This window comes from Haliaeetus leucocephalus, unplaced genomic scaffold (assembly GCF_000737465.1).
Source record: "Haliaeetus leucocephalus isolate CR32 unplaced genomic scaffold, Haliaeetus_leucocephalus-4.0 Scaffold234, whole genome shotgun sequence".
Taxonomy (NCBI): domain Eukaryota; kingdom Metazoa; phylum Chordata; class Aves; order Accipitriformes; family Accipitridae; genus Haliaeetus; species Haliaeetus leucocephalus.
Window position 1 is genome coordinate 43349 of NW_010972670.1, and position 25007 is coordinate 68355.

The 25007-nt window shown below is 35.5% G+C and overlaps 1 protein-coding gene across 1 annotated transcript in view; it reads right to left on the reverse strand.

Annotated features, from left to right (window-relative positions):
- Positions 1-3010: 3010 nt before the first annotated feature.
- BBS9 (Bardet-Biedl syndrome 9) overlaps positions 3011-25007 on the reverse strand; it is a 162814-nt gene continuing 140817 nt past the window's right edge. The window contains exons 21-22 of the mRNA XM_010568001.1: positions 6508-6730; positions 3011-3036 (exon numbers count right to left, since the gene is read on the reverse strand). Coding sequence (XP_010566303.1) covers positions 3011-3036; positions 6508-6730 — 249 coding nt within the window. The remainder of the gene's footprint in view (positions 3037-6507; positions 6731-25007) is intronic.

Sequence of the window (25007 nt, forward strand, 5' to 3'; positions counted from 1 at the left end):
CATCTATGAGAAAAAAATATATTGGCAATTTTTATACACTTCTCTGCACCAGCATGGTGGGCTATACAAAGCTGCTGATGCACCATGATCTCAGGCTCACAATACTTAAGTTACAGGAAAAGTTTTCAAACCACCTCCCGTGATTTTAAGAACATCTGCTGGTAGTTCAAAAGCGTTGTCTAGTCATTGGTGCTAATTTCTGTGCCCTCTTTGGGCTGCTAAATTACTGTTGAATAATTTCTAACTTCTCCAGGCAAAAAATTACTGTAGTTGCTACTGAGATAACATTACCATGACAGACGGGAATCTGTGTGAGCACAAATGGCAGGCACTACATTTTGCAAGACATTCTGTGTTAAAAGTCCACATTATGAAGTTTGAGAATACCTGAGTTATACTGCTTGTTCCTTTCCTCTAATGACCAATGAAGAACTGATAATTAACAGTGTAAGAGAGCAATTTGCAACAACAAAAATCCTATTTTTTCAGATCCAACAAACTATCACTAGTCTTTCTCTACAGCACACTCTCTGTATACTAAGAACTTTGCAGCAATGTTTATATCTTTTATATAGATATAAAAAAAAATTAATATTGCTCTTCCAGGAACTCAAATCCACATGTTTTTCCAATTAATCCCGACGTTCTCCTCAAGTTTAGTAGCATGTAAACAGAGTTCCTTAAGGAATATGACACATTCTGTTGCATCCCAGTTTTCCAGTTAAAAGCACAGCTTCAGAATAGGCAATATTCACTCATGGATATCAGTACAGGATTTTGTAAAGAGGTTTTTATAAGCTTATGCAAGGAAAAAAAAAAGCAAACTAGAAAAACTTTTTTCTTCCAGAGGATGACTTTGAATACTTTCTGGGTGCATATGTATATTTAATGTGGTAAAGAACATTGTCTTTAAAGTTAGCATTTACCCATTCATAATATGAATGATAGAATCATGATTATACAAAGCAGAATTATAATCAACTTGATAAATTAAAAAAGCTATGAAGACAAAGTGTCAAGTATATACTACCATGCTTAGAAAAGTAACATAGTATGTATAAATACAGAATGGGAAACATCTGGCAACAAATGCATAGGAAAGGGTCTGGAGATTGAGATGGAGCAGAGTATAGCAGGGTATACTCCCTGCTATAGACAAAAGGAATAGCATTCCATTTTGGAAAACAAGCAGTAAGAATTGAAAGTCATCATGAAAAGACTGGGATAATTTAGTCACAATTAGTACAAAAGAAAAAGTTACTGAAGGGATATACTAAAAATCTTCCAAAGCTTTTACCATTATAAAGAACATCATTAATTGCCACCTCCACCTTCAATATTCACAATAAACCAGTCTGATTTGCAGGAAAAAAAATATATATCAAATATTAGGAAAACCTTCCAATAAGGACACTAAGCTACCATATAAGCTATCAAGAGATATTGTTCAGCCTTGTCCAAGGTGTTTAAGAATTCAGATAAACTTTGTCACTGATAGTCTGGATACACTAACCCCATCACAACACAGAGGAGAAAACTAGATGGGCAGTTGGCTTGACTTCTAGCTCTACTTTTATATAAGTCTTAAATATTACACTTACACAAAACTATTTGCAAATCCTATTTTCTGGATGCAAAATATTCCTCCTTTTGCTTTTGATTTCAGTTCTGAAGATTCAGTTGACCCGAGGAGATGACAATCTGGCATTCCCTGGATTTCAGTGACACAGTACTCAGTAACTGATTTTTACATTAAAATATTATTTTCTCTACTGCTCCAGTTACATTCAATTGTGTAAGCAAATCATGCTAAAGCACAATACAAAGATCTCCTAACCAAACAAAAAGGAGAAAAAAATTACTGAAGCTCAGTTAAAAAAAAAAGAAGTAGAAGAAAAAGGATGGTTTAAAGAAAAAAAAAAGTCCTAATTTAAAATTAAAAATCCTTGCTTGAACAAAACGTTGAACCAATACAGGTGCCATTTGCACACCAGGAACTACTATAGGAAAAGCAGAATCACATTCTAGCCAAAGAGTAGCTGAGATACCCAAAATATAGGTGAGGCAATACTGCAAATAGAGCTCCAGTCAGACTGACACCTGAACAAGCCTCCAAACAGCCACAGCTGACACTGCTTAAGGTTTTCAAACCAATCCTGCAAAACACACAGATATTATAAGAGACCTTTAAAAGCTACAGAATTAATTCACTGCAGGTCATCAGGATTTATGCTCTAAGTTCTCACACCCATTAAACTCAATATATGACAACCTGGGTGGTCTACAGCACCTTTCCCCAGCACTTCCCTGGCACTGACCAACACTTTTTGGGTTCACACCACTGCCTAAGCCCCTCACCATTCCTCTCATGCAACCGTTTACACATTGCCAAAGGCAACACAGTACATAATACAGCCTGATGTGGCTTACAGTTATAAACATATTTAGCCAATGATTCTGATTAACTTTTAATCATCCTTCTAAGAACATTTTACATACTGGAAAACTATCATATCCCTCCTCAACCTTCTCTTTCTCTTTCCCTCAGACGAAAGAGAAAGCAAAATTGTTTCAATCATTTATAATATTTGTGCTCTTCTCTGAACTCTATTCAATTTGTCTAAGTTTTCCTTAAACTGTGTTACCCTGTAATTTCAACTGAATCTTTCTCATGAATAACAGAAAGAAATAATTTATCTCTTCATTAAAAGTCATATAACTACATCCCAAAGTTGGAATTCGCCTTTAATGGGATCATATCGCTGACTTTTATTCAGTTGCTGGTCCACTATAGCCCCCAGGAGTCAATCCTATGGCACCAGTGCTTATGGAATTATTTCTCAATTTTTAGTTTGTCTGATTCTTACTTGCCAGAGTCCTTTGCACTTGTTGACTAAACACCATCTTAGTGACTTCAGATCACTCCCCTAATTTATCAAGGTCAGAGTTATTGCTCTTTCAGTGTGCTTGAAACTACTGCTAGTTTGTTGCAAAACCACAATTTTAACATTCATGCTCCATATTCCATCACTGAAGCTGTTAAAGAAAATAATGAACAAACTCAGACCCAGCAGAGACCATGGCATACCTCTGACATATACTCTTGGATTAACTACAAATACTGATAACTATCTTCTGAAGGTATCTTTCAAATAGTTGCACACTTAAAGATAATCATCAGCTTTTTGACGTGGCTTCAGGCAATTTCTCTAGATTTCAGGGTACACCATCTTGAACCTATTAAATATAGCTTATAGAAATGCAGCTTACTGTTATAGTGCTGCAATGCCAGAAGGGTCCTAGGTACTTTTAAATAATTTTTTTAAAAGTTCGTTGCTGTAGAAAAAGGAGTTTCCACCATTAAGAAAAAGAATGGGCCTAAGAAAAAGTGGCATTGAACAAAATCCTCAAGCTAATGACAGCTACACTACTGAATAATTATGGGACCATCTTTGGCTTGGCTTGGAGCTTAAACATCCTGAAGAACTTTCCCCTACATTAACATCCAATATTTAACCATAAATCCTTGGATACAAATTCAATTCTCAACATCTCCCTCTCCATGTATAGTTCTACCTCATTTTCCTCTACTTATTCCTGTTCCCCCCTTTAAGAACTGGGAGAAGGAGTTCCTCAATTTTATAGGCATTATCAAAGAGCTCTTTACTCAACAGCATATAGTTATTTTGTATACCAGTTCCCCTTTATAAGACAGCATTCTCCATTTCTTCCTAGTGTAGACTGAACAGGTAGTTGGAATCAAGAGTGAGGCAAATTTCTTTATTATCCCCATTAACTGCACTGTTTGCACACTGACGAGTGGTCTTGGGCACATGAACTTGGTTTTTTTAGGTGAATCTAACTGGGCAGATGAATCCCAGGAAAGCACCTAAAGCACTCTAACTGCTAATGGAGGATCAGTACATCAGACAGGAACAGAGCTAGCTCAAACAGCCTCAGAAACACATAGATAATACAAGTCATGTTGCCAGGCTCGGTTACTTCCCCCTGCAGATCTGCTTCTAACAGACCACACTACCTGCCAATGTCGAGATAGCCAAAGAAAACCCAAAGAGGTGACAAACATGTTTAAAAAGCATCAGTAAAACCTTTATTCTCCCAAGAAAGCTCTCAGTTATCTCCAGTCTGTCCAAAGACAAACACCCACAAAGTTTCAAAGCATACAGCACATACTGCTAGAGAGTAACTATTTAAACACTATGCTATTCTAAGCATTTGGCAGAAGTGAGCCTGTCCTGTAAATGAAGGTGAGATTTCTTTTTTTGAAGCTCTTCCATACTTTTTCAAAAAGCATATTCTCTCAACAGTTAATGAGTAAATATAAATGTACGGAACCTTTTATCAAGGCTTCAGGCTGCACTCTTAGTGACCATAAGAAAGCTACATTAGGTTTTATAATTTCTTTAAATGATACCTTCTTGTGATACTCTGAAGTGTTAGCCTAATTGGGTCATAATTTTGATTCTTAATTAGGCAATTTGATATTCAAAAGGGCTACACATGAGAGTCAGCAATTTTGAAAGTAAAATTATTTATTTTGGAATCTGTATTTGGGTTACAGATTTTAATTCTTTTTAAAGTAAGTCATGGCCAAAGGGCATTTCAAATATAGCTAAAAGAGTTTATGTTGGGTGGGACATTGCTATACCAGGTCTCAACCAGGTACCTACAGGTACTTCATTTTTCACTATTCATCATAAGAAACTGTAAACCTGGTCCCACATATCATCAAAACATGGCTAACAGCCCACTGTCAAATATCTTATGTTTTGCTTGGAATGTACTTCTTCCTTGTATTGTTTTTATTTGAGAGGTAGTATAACTGTCTACCTGTACCACAATGGTAAAAATTAGTCTAGTAGATGTCACTCATGCCTTCTTGGTGTTATTTTGGCCTCATGTAATAGAAAAAAGTGGGTTTAGTGGTTTTTTTTAAATTTTAGTCTTTATATATTCAATGTGGAGACCAGATGGTTTTCCCAAGGTCCTTCATCTAGAGCAAGATTTCTTCTAATTTGTTTACAATTTTTAAAAATTTTACTCTTTTCCTAACAGAATTAATCATAACCAAATTGCATAGTGCCTTGAACCCAATAACACTAGTCAATTGAACAGGCAGAAGTGAATTTCCATATTAAATCAATTCACCTTATTACCTTAGGTGGAAAAAGATGAACTGCAGCTATTAACACCTTTTCAAAATTTTGAGAAGGAAAAACAATGCCTATATGATCTTTTCAAAGTTCAACAGATAAAATACCCTTAACATATTTTAGGCTTGCAAAGAAATACTAACAAAAATTTGTAAAACTTCCAGATATGGGTATAGTGTAACTCTAAAGAAAAATTATATAGAGAGTTTCTACCACAGCACAGTCTGCAGCTGTTTGACCGAATCATTTAAAGTAGCACATGCAGAGGAGGGCTGTACATAGTAACAAGGACTTCTCAGTTGCTGAAACATTGCACAGGTCATTCAGATTATATTAAACAGGAATTAAATTATTATTTGAAATGTAAGAAAACAAATATAGAAAAACAAGATACTGCCCTAACACAACTCCAAACTTGATCAAAAACAATACCCATGAAGACAAAATAATAAACTCCCAATTTTAAGCATGAAGCATGCATACAATATACTTTTCCCTACAGATGTGAAGACTGCTGTAGGTGAAAGAGGTCATTGAGGCCAAAGACCATAGTGATATTATGTGGTCTAGGAGACTACGAAGCTGAATGAACATCCAACCGAAATTCAGAGCACGAAGCTGGTAAAAAAACCTGCTTCCAAGTCAGCAGGAGTATCCGGTGTTTATTAAGAGATTGTCTGTCTCACTAAAGAAAAAAGACAAGAAGAAAATGTCTTGCAACAGTACAAAGACACTAGCATTAAGATTCTACAGAAAAGATGTGGCTTTGCTTCCACTGTTACTAAAGAAGTAGGAATATAGAAAAGGACATGAGTAAAATTTCTTTCAAAAATGGTAATTCCATGACATTCATTTAAATCATTGTGCAACACTCTGAAATCTTCTCTACATTCCTTTTCCAAATTAGAAAAATTATTCAACACCTACTTAAATTAGCTTCATCTTTAATTTCATGCTTTCTGTGAGCTATCACCCAGCCAACTAGTACTTTCTAAAGTTGCAGATTTTTTTATTCAGTGCTATCACTACTTCATAATTAGTCATAGGCATATGCCATAAAGACAGTAATGCAACCATAATCATTTCTCTATCAAGAAGGTAGGACTTTTCGCTCCTCACTACTTGCTCAGCAGCAGTAAGTGATCAAATTGAGATAAAACTTAGATTTAAAATTATCTCATTACCAACTCATTCTATAGGTCAGCAACACAATCAGTGTTTTGGTTTTTACCTGTTGTGGAAACCAACTGCTAACACCATCAGATGTGCATAATTTTTAATTTTAATATACAAATACATATTTTGAATTGTGAACATATACTTCAGGTCTTACCTGGCATGACAGCAGCTTGCTGAGTGGCTGAGTCTATACTTAAGGAAAGGCGACCACCTTTGGCCAATCTATCACAGAAGAGGGTGATGTTCTTCTTCAGTCTGCTAGTGTCTTTGGGCATGCACAACTGGCTGCTGAGAGTCAGGGCCTGTTCCTTAGAACTCTTTGACAAACAAGTTCTTAACAAGTAAGAAATGGCAGCATCCACAGTTTCTTCCCAACCCTGAATTAAAGAAAAGGAAATTAAATAAAATAGGTGAACTGTAATATGATATAGCATATTAAAAACAAAGTAACAAATCAAGGACTAAGAATTTTCAAATTATACCAATACATACAATACAATTTGAGGGTTAATGAGTGTCATGAACACCCAGTTCTTCAGCTTGTACAAGCAAAAACTTTGCCAGCGAGCCTAAAAAAAACCCAAACATGTCCCAATATTGACAGAGAAATATAATTTCAACAATAATAGTAATAATAATATATCGACAGTATTGTGACATAACAGTTAATTTCAGTAGTTATATTAACAACTGAAAACTAGAAGTTCCTGGATGCAACATTTAGAATTAAGAACAGAATTGAGATGTAAATACATACATAATATGTAGTATATAACATTATGCTGAAGATATGTCAAGGCCAGGAAAAAAAAAAGTATCCAGTTATATGTTCTTTGGAATCACTGTATAAGATTCTGACAATATGCCAATTGCACAGAACACCATGACTGAAACTCAAAGCTGCAGATATTCAGTATCCACATATCAGATTGATTAACTTCAAGCTATGATACCCACAGCATTAGTACAGGTGTGTCAGTGCTCTGATGAACTGGGACTTAGATTTCTGACCATGTAGAGGGAAGCTGTAAACATTTATGAGAAAAGCAGCTTAGTAATCAGTTCAGTTAAAACAAACACCTATCTATGGAAAAGCTTTCAGGAGGAAAAGCTATATTCAGTGTCATATTTAGTATACATACTTCCACAAAATAAAGTGTGGAATAAAGTTATTACTCCTGTGAATAACACTCAGTAAAAGCAAGTAAGTTTCTTTACATAAGGCACCTTGAAAAGCACCTTTAAAAGTCAGGTTCAAGTTTGTAATCTCTACTATGGTTTTCGGTGACACAAACAAATAAAAGACATTCCTTCAAGTAAGAATCCTGGACAGCAGAAGTCTTGTTATTTGCAACAACATTATTAGGTTAATTTGTAAAAGGTAATATATGACATCCATCTCATTTATGCAGTGTGCAATGCAGAATTCACTCTTCCTGATGCACTCTGTAATCTTAAATTACACTCTATGATGAGACCATGTGATTAATCCAAAGTGTCTATAATTAATGAACCTGCAAGTTGATCACAAAGCCTGCTCATGTCTTTTCATTACAATCTTGCAGAGCTTGGACAGAGTTAGCAACTCATATCAAGGCTTTGTGGTCTGCTAACTTCAGGACTCATAACATCTCCTAGTATTCAGCTACCTGTTAGCAAGTTTTATGTATGTGCTGCCTACATGTACACAGAAGTAATATTCAATCGCTGCACTATTAGTGTCTGCTCTCTCAGCACTCCTCATTGGTTGGGACTTACTTTGGCAATAGTCTTTATTGACTTCAGAAGTTTTGAGGCTACAGTCTGGAAACACCCAGCTCTATCTGCTGCTAAGCTAACAGAAAGTAACACCGAAGTAGCTCTTTACATGGTGATTACTCAGACAGAACAAAGAGAAAACTCAAGTATCCAGCTGTAGTTAATACAACCCCAGAGTCTTCTCGTTTTTAAGCTCTTCCTCATGATGCATTCTACTTGACTGAAAATGCTCAGCTGAACTGCAAAATCACCTACCTATCCAAATCTCTGTGACGGGGTAAGTGTAACATTTTAAAAAATGATGGCATCAACCCTGTTGGAGTCCACTGTCGAGCAAATAAGGTTTGTGAATCTCTTTTATTAGGTACATATGGCTTTTGTGAAAGCTAGGGTACTACTTTAGACACAGAGAAGCAAAGGCCACCCTTCCTGACTTTGTTACTTCCTAAGAACAGGTCCAGGACGGATGCTTACTAGTGGTGAAGTATATCAGTGAGACCACACAGTCATATGCACTTCAACCTGGTCCAAACAGACACTATTCCTAATAGTGTCCTGAAAACACACTGTATAAAACATTTACATTTTGCAGAGGAACAGGATCAACTAGTGGGGTTTTCTTAGTAAACGTTTGCCTTTCCTGATTTCAGAACAATGACAACAATAACCTATTGTCTTATCTGGATTTCCCCCCCAAAAAACCTGTAAATTAGAAAAATCATGCCAGTCAATCTGTACTGTGGTAGCTCAGCATTTTTCAAATATTCTAGAAAGATTCCATTGGAGTGTAATCCACCCACTGACCTGTGATGGTGACAGGAAATAATCCACCCCGCAGTCAATTTAAAGAGGTTAATGAGCTGGTAAATGCTGTCTCCATTCCCACATACTGGGCAATGAAAGTTAATATGTAGAAAGCATCAAAAACAGTCAAGCCAGGCACTCCTAATTATACTACAAATCATGAAAAATAAGACAACATAAACGTAAGAATCTGAGTTACACTAAAAGACAAAGAAACATGATCAACTGGTGTCAGCATACAGTAGCTGAGAAGCTGGCCAATATATCCCTCCAAATAAGTTATAAAAATGCAGGCAAAAGGAGCATTTAAATAAGGAGACTGAAATACAAGCTAACAAAAGTCAGGAAATTAAAAGTGGCTAGTATTCTCTCCTTGGCTCACACAGGTATGTTTTACTTTGTACCATAGCCTTAAATACAAGAACAAGGGTTGGAAAATGTTAATTTCCACGTAAAAACTGGTTTCTCAGTAGACCATAAAACTATCTTCTCCAAGTCAAGGACTGTTGACCTAGTAAGTCCAGTCAAATCCAAAGCAGCCTTTATGATTAGTGAAAGAGTACACAAAAGCTACCTCTACATGGAAAAAAATCTTGATGGAAACCTGTTGAGGTGATTTTATACAACTAGGAATTAATGGCCACAAATAAGACTGCTTTTGTCAGCAATTTTTATTGCCACAAGGGGAGAATTGAAGGAACATGAAAAATTCTTCACCCTTTACGTATTAAAAAAACTAAAAGATGTTTGAAAATGAAAGTGTTCTAGTCTATGGCCCACGCTGAAGAATGATTCTACAGCCATAGTTGTAATGTTCACTAATGGCTTTTTGTGTAGTATTCTGCATATCTGAGGTCTGAAAAGAACACCTTCAACAGAAGTGTGATACCAGTAATCCATCATCCTATGACCAGCAAGCATTGCCATAACTGCCACAACGAATGTGAGTCAAGACTCACAGAAAGAGGTATTATTAAATAGTGCAAATTCTTCATATTGACTGTATCACCTGGAATAGATATGAAAAGTACTTAATTCATCAGTTTAACTTTTTCATTGGGAAAGGCTTGGCTTCATATTTCACATGTATACATTATTATTTTTCTCTTGTAGGTAATGGCTGGAGATTAGGACTTTCATTTTAACCAAATCATATACACTGCAGGAATCTGAAGACCAAATGTAGATTTGTGATACTAGCAGGACTAAGATTGTACTAGTACACACCACTTATATTCCATATATATTATCATTAAGGAGCCTCAGGTGTCACAGCATATCTGAGTGTGACTGTGATTATACGTTTGATCTCACTTTGGCATAAGGTTTAATCTAGAGTACCTAATTTTTAGGAAGATTTTTAGGTTCTACCATCTGCCAAACAAGAAGAAACCTCCAAAATTATGTTCCCTGCAGGGTAAATGACTAACCTACTGTTATTCTAAAATTGTAGACAATAAAACTGCAGGCCCATTCAGCATGTGAGATCTCACACTGCAGATAAATTGTCAGGCTGTAGAAAGGGCACTGATCCTGTGACACAATATGCAGGTGGGGAACGTGGTTACTAGTGACATTTGAGGGCAGGCCCTGTTAGAAGGCACAGCACTGCTGTCTGCCACCTGGCTTCAAGTCTCCACTCCCCAAGAGTTTAGCTGGTCAACAGACAAGGTCAACTAGACATACATAGCGGCAGGATCTGAGAGAAGAATTTCAATATTGTTGTTAAGATGCATAGGACACACATAAATAGGGAGAAGCATGAGATAGGGCCTAACTGTTGTCAGACTTGATAGGTTTACTCATATAGTTTAGATTCTTAACACATTCATACTGTATAACTGTCCACAAACATTTTCTTAAGTTTTTAGACTCCCCTTGACTCCACCAATAGTGTTATTCATAAATCACTGGAAGTTAATGAAGTGAAACATTAAGTACTGGTTAAGCTACATTGCTCCAACTGAGGTCCAGTCAAAATCCTATCTAGCTGCATGGCACAGAAGTTTACAGTGTTTGGTTTCCATTGCAAACACGTACAAAAATAAAAGTCTCAAGTGCAGTTTCTAAAGACACTAAAGTGATTTCACTTGGAAAACCCTGAGAATCTAACAGCTCCTGCTGCAAACATCACGCTGGAATTTCTGGTGGATAAAGTGGTCTTCCCCTCAGAACTGGGGTGAACTGCTGCCAACACAGACAAGTTCTAGTAAGTATGAGAGAGAGCCGAGTAGATAATAATACAGCACATTGTGTCACATCACTTTGGAAAAAAAAAAAAAAAAAAAAAAGGATGTTTTACCTACAAGTTTTACCACATGCATTTTCTATTAAAAAATAAAAGCATTTGTTGTTTTTTAACTGAAAATCTTCAACAAGTTTTACTAAATTTTAAGCTGTACTTAGGCAGATAATGCATAAACTGAAAGTCTACCTTTCTCCATATTGTTTAACATTAGACTTTATTAAAATTTGTTCTGAGACATTGAAGGTTTTGACACACAAACCACTGATTTAGCTAATAGCAAACACACATCTAGACGGCCAAGCCAAACCTCATCTAACTGATGAACTGTATAGATAGACTGGTTTCACTAATCATTGAGAAACAGTGGGCAGTCAAATCTATGATTTGCAAGGATAGCCTACATACAGGACTATCTTAAACATATAAAGGGTGGATAAAACCTCAGTAAAGATTTTTAAAAATATTATCAAGCCTTCTGAAATGATGACACCACTAATATTCATCAAGTTTTACCTGGACCAGATTATAGCAACTACTCATACAGCTATGTAGCTTTGCAGAAACAGCCTGATAAGTACTTTCTCTTAAATCCCTATTCTGCAAAGTTAAAAATTATCACTACATTGAGTATGTATAATTACAAAAGACTTTTTCTAGAGCAATCTTTGTGAGTAGATTTTTTCCTGTAGGAAAACCCTGTAATAGACGTAAATAATTCATAGACTTACTTTCGGGTAGTTCTCGGGCTTTAAAAAGAACACACACACACACAAAAGCAAAAAAAAGATGCAACTGGGTGACAGAAAGGAGCCTTGGGATGTGTTGAGGATGAATGCTCCAGTTTTATGACACAGCTTTTCCCTTCCTTTAGTACTCTGCAATTGTCATAAATTCACAAAATGCACCAGAGCTTAAATCCTACAAAGGCTCTGAACACAAAATGCTCAAGACACAAGACCAAAGCATGGAAACTGAACACGCAGGGAGTTTGTGAAGTGTGAAACTTTAACTAGTTCATTACATTGCATCGTAACACAAGTAAAAATAACATTTATATTCACAATTTTAACCAGATGACCCCAATGACTTTTCCTCTATTTTAATATAGATAACCATGGAAACTCAATTTTGCCAAGCTATTAGTCTTCCAATGTTTTTTCTTCTCTGGATATAAGAGATGAGCAAAGGGTTCTCTTTGAATGTAAACCCTAGTTCACTTTGTGATGCTTAATATAAGAAAAGTATATAATAGGTCAGTAGAATTAACTAGTGCACCACTCAAACTGATGAAAACATCCTTGTTATATGAAAGCAAAAACCAGTAAATCTGTTAATGCCAGCCCCATAAAAGACATTATTTAGCCTGGAGATTATACCTACAAGGTTTGAAAAGATACAAAATTAATTAATGATCTAGTCTGCAAAAGAAAGAAACATTGTTCTAAATGCCCCAAGATTTTTTTGATAGGGAAATGATAAAAGAACCATAGAAACAGAAGATTGTTTTGACTGTAGTTGAGAGGTGAATGCTGTCTCCTGAAAGTGTGCTTACACCAAATACATAGACAGGACTGGAAGTTGCTGCAATCTTTGCCATGCCTTTGACTCTGGTTAAAGGGCTTCAAGCAGAAGTGTTTGTCCAAAAGGCTAACAACAAAGACTTTCCAAACCAATTCCATTCTTGTACTAGTTAACGCAGAAGTGCAGCAACTTTTCAACAAATGATTGCTAATGATATAAGCCCACTACAACACAGTACTATTCTAAAATGATTAGACATTTTCATAGCTGTTTCTCCATTAGGCCATTTAGTTTTCCTTCAATTATATCTGCCAGTTCCTTTTAGCAAGCCAGATAAACTGACTTGTGATCATCAAGGAAAAAAAAATCTTTAAAGTTTCACAAGACCCACAAGAGCAAGAAAAAGTAGAATTAAAATAGCTACTTCAATCTGTGGTTAAAATATTTCACATGATATTGTGCATATCCCTAAACTGCAAGAACACTGACTCCTATTCGGGACCAGAATCTAGAGGTACAAAAGTAGCTCTAAGCAAGCACTGCAATCAGCTAAGCTCCATCCTAGTAACAACATCTGCTGCACTGCATCTAGAATACCTCAACCTGCCATGCTAGGAATTTTTTTTTTTTAACACCCTCCCCTCTCCCCTGTGCCCTAAAAAGGCCCAGTAAGCTACATCAATACAGGATAACAATTTGGTTTATTGTCCAAATAATCAGAGAACATATAGAAGAATGTGTTAAAGTAAATTGAAAGATATAAAAATATTTCTTAGAGCTCACTGAAAGGTAGTCACAGATGGACAGTTCATGCTAGTAAGGATTACAAGTCTTCTGTACTTTGCAAAAGATGTTAATGATTCTCTGATAAGAACCTTCTCTAAATAGGCTTAAGACCTTTGAAGGCAATCTTTTAAGCTACATGACTTCATTGCTGCTCAAGAAAGAAGTCACTTTGCCCACAGAAAGCTTCTATTTCTAATTTAGTTTATAAAATATGAAATGAGTCGACTTGATTTCACTCAAACACTAACTATGGTTACTGGAATTTTTAAGCAACAATAAAGCCTCTATTAAAAACTGTAACAAAATGCTTTATAACAGCAAAACAAGGGAAAGCCATAGATGCCTACAGAAATCTGTACACAGTAGTGCTTGCTGATAAATCTCTTCATAAGTTTAAAGCATCATAAAATTCATTCAAAACCCTTCACATAAGATATCTTAGACAGGAAACTGCATGATCTTTGTGAGAAGATTAGATTAAAATAAATTATAGTACTACTTAGGGCACTGTTTCACCAACCTGGAGGTAACCTGGACAGGGTTTCTGGCTGGGGAAAGAGTGCTCTATAGGGAGCAGACGTGGAGATGTGAGCAGAAAGAAGCAGCTCCTGTAAGAGCTCAGATATATTGTAGGGCTAATGACATTCCAGGGAAAGGATGGGGTGGACAACATGGGGGGGGGGGGGGGGGGGAAGTGACTGTTGGAAGGTAAATTTGAGAACAACTGGTTTATGGCACTAACAGAACTCTAGGGATTGTGAAAAATTTAGTTAGAGCGCTACAAATTCATACTATTTGTCTTAAGTGTAAATAAATCATTCTAATAGCACATCAGTCAAACTTGAACAAGATTGTTCCTAAGTTGTGTTCATGAGCCAGACAGATATGTGATTCTGTATCTTAAGAAGTCTTTCTTAAAAAGCCTGAATTTACTTTGAAAGCCTTTATCATTATTAATATTATTCCTAGGGCAAAAGCCATTTTTCAAGCTGCCTATGAAGTAATTTATCCTGGACTGATAACCAAGATAGTTCTGAAAGAACTCAAATGCAATGTGAAACATACTGAAAAACTATGCAAAATTGGTGCAAGCCAAATTATGGGAATTCTTACAGCTGTTAACTCAGGAATTTGCCTGGCTTTATCTTGTTTCTGAATTTTAGTCACAATAATGATTTCATCAGCTCTCAAAAATGCTAGACTACTTGGAAGCTCACCTCACGAATAACAACCTTGGCATTTGCTTATCCAAACCACCAAAGAAGAGGTTTCTGTATCTGAAAGCACTGTATATGCTAACTCACAAGAAACACCAGCCATGTGTCTCTCAACAATTTGCTTTTACAGTGATTAAAAAAATCATCTTATTGTTACACATACAAACTCGTAATCCACTAATCCAGGGCTACTGAACTGGTAGTTTCCAACACAGGCACAAACCATTAGCAAATTCTGCCAGGATTTCACTGTTCTACCAGTCATCCTAACCCACATTTTTCACTTATATTCTGTATTTCTAACTGACCTATTTGTCTCAAAGAGGAGATAACAGCCACAGCAGCCATGAAGATAGCACATAACATTTGCCTGTTCTGCCAGAAATGGAGCTGGCAAGCTTTCCTTGTGAGTGTCCCTGAAAAATAACTACTAAAGTTGAATTGATAAGGCATTTGGGAGACCTTCTGAACAGAGTCTGAATAAAATGAAAGAAAAAGCCAAACAAATAGACTCTATATCTACTCTATATCTATATTGCAGAAAAGATGCAGTAAAATATTACTGAAGTGTTAATGTATTAGCCTTTTAACACTCTCAAGAGATAGTGTATTTTTTAAGATGCACGACTTGGTTGAAGAATTATCCTTGTAACAATTTAAAAACAGTTTTCTTCAACATAGTGCATTAAAAACGCCAGTCAGACGTTACTTTAGAATCTTCTACAATTCACTTTTGTAAAGAAAACCCCAAATAAACAAAAAATGCAAACACAAACAAACAAACAAAAAAGACTTACATATGTAAGTAACAAAAACCTACCACTAGAATACCTAAAAAGCAGGGAAATGGTAAAATCCTACAGACTAGTGGAACTCAAGTCTGATGAAAATCCAGACAAATGACTAAAGCCTAAATACATTTCAAATCTATTAAGTGCCTAAGAGGAACATTTGTCGTAAGCATACAATAGAAAAAGCACAAACTGAAATTCTTATACTAATCCTGTTCTCTCTAATCATATCTTCCTTTAAATCAAATATTATGTATAACATCTATAATATTAACTGATCTGATTTTTATTACTACTGGCATCTAAAATAATTCATTTCTAATGGGAATTTGCAGACTGATGAAAGCAATATCAAAATGAGGATATAGCTGAACATCCAAGACAAGGCAAAAGACAGAACAACTAAAATGAAGAAAACTAATAAGATACATAGTTCTCAAGAATAGTTCAAAGCAGTTGATGAATCAATTTCATTTTCATTCAAGGAAAGAATTTTAGGCAGAAAAACATCCTTATTTGTGCAACAGTACTCTGAAGTCTTAACCTAAAGTCAAGAGCTACATTATAGACATTTAAATCTTATTAAGAATTTGGACTTAGCATACCTACCTACTCCAAACAAATTACAATTTACTTAAAACGCAAAGGATAAAGACAAATGCAAAACCAGGGAAGTACAACGTAACATCTTCATAACTCTGATCACAATATGTCACGTCCTGAACAACCAAGCTCTGTAGGGATCCTGATACAACGGATATTTAAGGTATAAAAGATTAAAGAGTCTATGAGCAACAACAAATAGAAGAGCACAGAAAGGAATCGAGACTTATACAAGAAACTGTATGAGATCTCTTTAAAATATTTATTGAACTAGTCTGAGTATAGCACAACAGATCTGGGCAGAGCTATTTAACAATAACTATTCATGCTAGCAACTATTTTCAAGCTACTTCAGAGCACCTAATTCAAATATTCATATCTCACATTTTTAGCTAGTGGATTGCAAATATCAGCTTTAGAAAAAATCCTTTGTGAATAAGTTTTTTTTTAAAAAGTCTGTCACAGATACACTTGTCATTTCTGCACAGCTGTGCTGTAATTGCCAGCAACAATAGAAACAGCAACTTCATCTGTTCAGTTGAGAAATATTTATTTAACAAAAACTCCAGAAGCAAACAACTGTCTACAAGAATCCATTTTGAGTCCTGCTGAGTAAATGTATATTGATATCCTATGTCAACTTCACCTGAGAGAAATCTATACGACAGATTCTTTCCTGAAAAGCACACTTGGCATTTAAAAGTTTATTCGTTCTCTGATATTTTTGTCCTCTGAAGCACAATTCACAAACCACTGAACACTTCTGCACTAAATAACAGACTACAAGTTTTTGGAGGATTCTATTCTATAGACATTTAACTTTAAATCAAGATTTGCCAAAACCTCCTTCTATAATGTCTTCAGGTATGAAAGGAAAGCATACAGCTTAGAAATCAAAATAGCATTTTTAAAAATATCTCATAGAATATGCAGTATTTGTCTTTTAGGAATGGTGCTCCTAAACTAATATTTTACCAAGGATCTTCTAGAAAATTCATCATGTAGAAGAGTAGTGTTAAAGCAGTAGGTATTTCAGGAATCTAGCAAATTGAGCATTACTAAACAAACATTCTGAAAGCTGCGTTCCATCATGATGATGGCCACTATCATTCAAGATTCTAATATATTTATCAAGTCCAATTCAGAAGAAAGTCCTGCTCACAGAAACAAGTTATGATTATTAGCAGTTGTAGGGTTTCATGTATTAATGAAACAACTGATAACATGATTAGAGAGTGTATCACCTGTAAGAAAGCAGAAATCCTTCAGGTGGGGACCATAGTCGTAATATTTCTACAGCTGCCTAACTCTTCCATGCTTTTGGGTTTAATAATTTGCTCTCAGGAAAGTGCATGCTTCACCAAAACATGACATATCAGGATGACTATAGATGGTGGTTTTATTAGCTCCTTCATTAAAATGTAATTAATCTCTGACTATTGTAGCCAAAGTTCCACAAGGGCTGCGTCCTTTAGGATCAGATGTTCTTCATTTGCACAGAAAGACTTTCAAAATTAGGTTAGAATTAGGTCAGAATTAGACTAGAATTAGATCAGTAGTTTTCTTCTTGACGAGTAATGGAGCTATATTGCCCAACTCCTCTTTCAAATTGTCTCATATCTCAAAATCAGAGCAATACAGAGTGTGTCCTAACACCTGTTTTTTATGATTTTATTTCTAGACAACAATGAAAATTATGTAAATCTTTAAGGCAGAGTGGGTGAGAGGCATTGAAGAGAGCATGTTTTTCAACAGATAAATTCTAAATACCTAATCGTACAGTTACTCCTGTAGTAATGGTTGTTTGTTGTAACACATCCTGTCTGGAATCGTGAAAGTTCACACACATCATGGGTGTCTATACAAACCATTCTTGAATCCTGTATTTTTGAGGGGGGGTTGTAATCTTAATTTCCTTTTTAACTTGACTTCTTACAACCATTCATCCCTTTCTGGGAACTGATGAAAGAACCTCTTGTATGCACTACATGAATGGAGTGGTTTGGCTTCTTTGTTGCCAACTTCAGAGGTCTGTTGTTTTGCTTTTTAGCACTGAAATCATCTAACACATCATCTTTCTTTTCCTCAAGAACTTTTCACCAGTTGGCCAGGAAAACTGAGGTGCTGTTTGGGTTTTGCAGATGCTGTTAAAGCTGTCTGCAGGTATGCAAACACATCAGGAGTCATGCATCTTGCTGAAGAATGCTATACATCCAACAGTAGGTCTATACATGAGGTCTATAATTTCAGTGAGGTTCAGCAAGGTAATTTTTGACATGGGGAAGAGGAATCAGACCTTGTTATACTTGGTCTGCAGAAAAAAGTAGGTAAAACATAAAAAAAAGCTTCTTGAGACATCTCACTGCAACTCAGCCCATATTTTATTTTCATATCAGTGATACACTTGGGGAGGAACTTCTCTTACTACAATATCCTTTATTAGATTACCAATAGAAGATGCTATGAAAGCCTGACAAACGAGGTTTTGTTTCCAAAAGCTGGCAAACATGGAACCATGCCCACTTAAATATTTTAGCTCTGAAAAAAACACAACTTGACAAAAAGTTTGTTTCCTATTTAAATTCTCACAGTACTTTCCATCTACTCACCACTAAACTCAGCTCTGTTGCTTCTAATTGTGGAATTTCTATTCTCCCAAAATGGAGAGGTGAGGACAATGAGGATAGTGGCAAACTGGACTTGCATGTTTACTTCAACAGCCAATTTTCAAGCTTATGCTAGAATTACTGGGTTTTTGCTTGAGACAGTAGCTTGAGCAAAGATCATTAACTCCTCTATTGTTCGTACAGCCTTGTCTTATGACCTATTTTACTTTTGAGGTATCAAAACCATATTTTGGCTATATTCAACTCTCACTTCATTAAAAAAGCCAGGAGAAGATGGCAGAAATAAACTATGCAATCTTTATGTTCCTTTAAATTGAACTGGCCTGTCCTAATGCAAAGTGAGTCTATCACCAGCTGTGCAGGTATGAGAGAATACTAGTATATCATTCTTAATCAAGGAGTTAAGACAAAGCATCTTACCGTTAACTAAAAGGAAAAACTTCCATCTGAAAAAATTGCTACTCTGAAAATGGTAAAAAGAGACTGAATTTTTTTTTCTGGGATCTTTTAACAAGATGAAAGATTCATATGACGTCTTCTCACACTACCTAGCAGTATCTTTGTAAACTCCAGTAAACAGATTATACAACAATGCAATGTGTGAGCAATAGCTATAGGTTATCTAACAACGACCAACAAATGCAACATTATGATTGCAATTTACAACAAAGAACAACTGTGAACAACCTCAGAACCAAAAGCAGTAATACCACAACTGGTTCCCCTGCAAGAACAAAGATTGGATGGTTTGATCTTGATATACCCTCTCAGAAACATTACTTACTGTCAGATCTGAGGGAAATGATGAATTCAGCAGCATATCATTAAGTCATATGTTCAATATAAATAGAGAGCTTCATAAAATTATTGGGAGTATCTCTATCTTATTTTCTCAGAAAATGCCATGACACATGGTTGGCTTTTTTTAATCAGATACTAACATACCATTACAGTATTTAGAATAAAAGTATCACAGCTTTGAACTGATTTGAGACAATCAGAATATAAAACCAACACTAAATATGCAACTTTTCAGTCTATGTAATATAAAGGCCATACACTAATGATGCTGAAACTGATAAGTTTTTTCAATATATAAGTAATTCCAGTGGAATTTTACAATCAATCTTAAATCACATTATAATTCTAAAACACTACTACAATACTTTTCAATGCATAGCAAGAGCCTGCAGACCTTTCAATTAGGACACAATATCAAGGAATTCTCCACTGACAGACAATCAGCTTCTTTAAAAGAAACAACCCAAAAGAAAGAGTGACTGATTAGGTATATCAAGTGTTAAGATGTTTTCGTGAACAACATTGCTGTAATCACTGTAATGCATCATTCTTGTCATTAAGTAGTTTAGATGACAACTGATCTGAACTCCTGGTGTGCAGTGCATATTCAGTAATTACTGCTACGCTAAAATATTTTATCTTCTCTTTGTACCTGAACTAGATAGATTACACTACCCTAACAAAGAGAAAGTTTAGAGCTCCCCATTATAATATTACATAGAGAAAGATGTCTAGTAACAGAAACTTATTTAAGCTGTCAAACAAAGGGTATGTCTCTTGGGACAACTGCAATACTTTGTAGGATATCCAAGTTAGTTCTAAAGGAGGTAATATATGCTGGAAGCAAACTAATCACAGCAGAACACAGTTCTGCCTTGACTAATTTACACAAAAAAATAAGATACCTGAGTAGGTTTCTGCTCACAACAGAGCCCACTGAAGATTAACCTCAGTATCTCTAATACTGGCAGAATAAATAAGGTGATAGCCCAAGTTAAATACAAAATCAATTCTCAAAATGTTTTTTTAAAATACTTCTAACCTACAGATATGTCAGATTCTCCATCAGCATAAGGTTTATACCAAGGCTGAATGTTTGTTCTGAGCTTAATACAAATTCCAGGGAATACAATTAAACAATACAAGAATACAATGATTCTTTCTGTACTTACAATTCATAATGCACATCAAAGCCTGTTTCTGCATAATTTTGTTTAAACTAATTTTATGCTATCTGGAAGAAAAAAAGAAAGCTTTCTGTTTTCAAAAGCAGTACTTTTACCAACCACCAGATGTGAGCCTTTTAAAAAATAAAAATCTCATGTCCCCTTCTTACCAGTCACTGCAAATGACAAAAAAAAAAAAAAAAAAGGGAAAAAACAATTTGGCATAGCTTCTTCTGCTAGTCCTTTGAAGTGGGAAGCATCAGATAAAGATGTAGTATAGATTTTCATTAATACACAAAAGGTTTAAAACAGACCACACTAAGCCTTTCTTTCTGGAACCAACAAAACATTGGCACTTTTCTATTCTGCCCACAGAATTCACTGTAAAGAATCACATGAATTCAGTTTACAGATGAAGATGAATAGATAGTGGTGTAATTTGCCTCCAACTTGCTATGTTTGCCATAACCCACTGTCTTCTCAGTAAATAAAATTAACTGCAGGAAGAGAATGATTCACAAACTTTTAAAGGAACTGTGATAGTGCTTAAAGTAGTGGTGAGACCACCACCTCGCTCTTCAAATTCCCTTTCCCCCAAATTACTTACCACAAACATTTGATCTTTTATTTCTAGACATTATAAAATTAACAAGTAATCAATCAATTTGAAACCCTGCTTTTAAGGGATCACAAATAAAAGTAAAGTAGAAATGGTTACGCATCAACTTGCAGTAACTTAGTGGCTTCACAACCACATGTCCTTCTCTCCACCTACTCTAGTTGCCTCTGGGGTACTCTGGTCCTCTTGAAAGCAGGCTAGCAGGCAGAGTGCTCCACAAAAGAGTTTAACTTCCATATCAAAAGATAAAATCAAAGAAGGCTGGTACTTGAGCCATGCTCTTACTTCTCTTGTTCTCCAGCTGGGTCGCATATACATGCCCGAGCAAAGGGCACTGACAGGATCCAGGCACCACAACTCCATTTTTAACCTCTCTCCCTCATACTGGACTTCCCGGCCCAGGGAGGAGTGGGAATCTCATTTCTTCACCTTCATCTTTCCCTCACTTGATAATCTTACATTGCCCTGAAGCAAAACTAAACTTCAGACTGAGGCTGACCTTTTTTACTTAAAAATGATGTTTTGTACCTGGAAAAGCTTAAAGCTCCTTTCTTTTACTTTGGTGATGAAAGGTTTAAAACTCACTAGCTTTTTTTTACCACTTATACTGGACTTAGACTCTTCTGGTACAGTCAAGCATCTTTCTGAATGGTTCTGTTGCACGGCCTTGATTCGAATAGGAGGAAGACTTGTTTATTAGTTTTGATTTTTGAAAAAAGATAGTCAACATCATTTCATGTAAAGTATTTTTCCCAGCTGAAAAAAGGCAACAAATTTCACATGCTTCTCCCTCTAAACCTACTTATTTTCAGCTGTATTATCCACCTTGTTTCTAGAAAGAAGAAGGGGGGGGGGGGCAGGGAAGAATAAAAAAAAATAATGTATCTGCTATAAACTTGTCTGTTCACAGAAATAAAGAAAAGTTACCAGTTGTCACTGCCCACTGCCTTAGGGTGGTTTTGGTTTCTTTGTTGGTTTGTTGGGTTAGGGGTTTTTTTGTTCTTGTTTAAGAAATTTTAGAAGTATTTACAAAATACCAAAAGAGAATTTGTACTGGCCTATAGCAAACAACAAAATATAAAATATTTCAGCCTATTTTAAAATACTTCAGTCTGTTACACGGTTGGAGCTTTCTGTTTAAAAAGTGGTTAAGACAACAAGCAGAGTATAGAATATAAGACACAAAAACCTAATTCCAGATGTATTTTACTGTGATTAAGACCTAGGTTGGATTATACTCTAACTAATTACAAGAATTAGTGAAAAGTGACAATTTCCAATAAATTCTATGAATTAGGGCTCATAAAAATTACTCTTGCCAAAGATGTAATTATTAGCTCAAAGCTTGAAAAATACTAAACATTAATGGAAAAAAATCAGTAAAAAGTTGGCTATTGACAGTCTTGATAGAATTAAGCCTCCTAGAATTACAGAAATAACCTTATCTTTAATTTTGAGAACTTTCACTCAGTAAAGGATTCTTTCCACAACAGGGTATTTTCTACATTACTCAAGAACTCTACAGTAAAACCCCTCTGGTATCATGCCTAAAACCTAGCAGACTATCTACTCTTTCCCAAGTGACTGATCTTTTCTTTTTCTGGTGATTTACATTCAGATCATCTTGTTACAGAAAGCACAGACACTTCTGATAGTAACTCCTGTAACTCTTACTAGGCACTTCATGATTTTCTTCTGACACCATCTCTTTTTCATCACTGCCTTAAGAGTATTTTTCTACTTTATCTAATCAACACTGTAAAGTAGTAAATTTATAGTCACTAACTTAATTTCATTACACTAAATCATAGAGTCACTTAAAAATATGCATTTCACCCTGAGGCATTATTTTCTTCCAAATTACAATTTCAATAAGAAATTAAGATCGAACACAGACATTTACTTGGTTGGTATGATTCCAAACATAAATAAAAAGAGATGAAAATGTACTACTTTGATGCCAGTTTACAGCTGTTACTATTAACTACAGTATCACAGAGGTGACTATAACAAGAAAGGGATGACTCTGAGCCATGAAGCACCTGTATGTCATTATTTGGTAACATCATGAGAACTATGAAAATATTTATTCTTCAGTAAAGTTATTAATGATGGCCATACTGCTGATGGCCCTCCATCAGTCCTGAAGTTAGAATGTTAGTATTGACAGACATTTTTCCCCTTTGTAATATCTTAAACAAAGAAAACATTAATAGCTTAATGATCAGACAACTGAGCTATCAGTCAATCCAGACACCATGCAACCATTATATCAAAACTATCCTGTGTAGCATGAACCCTTTGAACCCTTTAAATTAGCCTGGACAAATTCCCTCCTTTCCCAAAAGGATTTCCTATTGTAAACATAGGCTTTATCACAAACTCAGCATTTTTCAAATATCTTTTTCCATCCAGAGAACTCAGCTTGGTAAAGTATAATCACTGAAAAACACCCCATAAAAATGTTCTTTGCTTTTTTCATTTTTCAGATTTTATAGTACTTCACTCCCTGTTACAGCTAATAACAAATACACTAGTCTTGCAGAACAGTCACTAACTCTCCTGAAAAAAGTGAATTGCATAATAAAACCTCTGATACATCATTAATATTATTACGGTGATCATGGATTCTTTTGTCTCCAAAAGCACTCTAAAATAGTTTCCTACCATGTAGTTCAACAGATATCAAAACACAGAACTCAAACCCAGGATCCATTTTAAAGTATTGTTTGCATGGAGCTGTAACACTATGCTCCAAAATACTGATGATGTATACTTCTATATTTTGAATATGGGTTTAATTTTAGTCCCACAGTAGCAAAGTACATTGGACAAAACTGCGCCTAACTTCCGTGTGAATAAGATTAACTTTTATTTGGTTTTGGCATCACTTTCTAAATGGTTTCATGAGCAGAAGGATTAGTTAATTTATCCCACTGGTCAAAAGCAGACACCTGAGAGATCTCATCCAATTTCTGGTGTTATACTTCCCAGACTGTGCAGAATTCATAGAAGAATCACTGAAAAAGGGGAATGTCCTTGTATTTCAAATATTAAACAAGAACAACCCTTTTAGTCAGTTTAATCAAAGCAATACTATTTAGGTACTAGTTAGAAGTTTACTGCTGGAAATAAAATATGATGCCAAATATCTGTTACTCCCAGAAAATATGCACGTTTGCAGTATTACCTCCACTATATCTTTGTAGACAAGAAAAAACAAATTTTACATGTTCTTAGACAAAAGTCTGCAGCAACAGAAACCATTTACCAGTCTGAGAAAAAATTGGTGATAATAGGAACACAAAACACCACTTTTGTATTTGCTAAATATCTAAGTGAAATGATTGCTAGGTGTAGAAAACAAGATGCAATCTGTTCTAAATGGAATGGCATGTATGAGAATAATGTTGGTGTTATGGTCAGAGAAGCATTTCTTTTTATGGTAGCAGTATATTCTAAACATTCCGTTCTATTAAAAAAAGCACTTCCATAGTTTAATGCTCACAGGGCAGAAAATATTCTGGAGATGTAGACTGCATCCAACCTGTCTTCTAACACATTCTCTCCAAATAAAAATGCAACAAACCATTTGTTATCGGTCTGTGTGGAACATTTTTTTCGTAGCAGGGGATGGGATGCAAGGGGTGGCTCCTGTGAGAAGCTGCTAGAAGCTCTCCCGGCTCCAAGTCGGACCCGCTACTGGCCAAGGC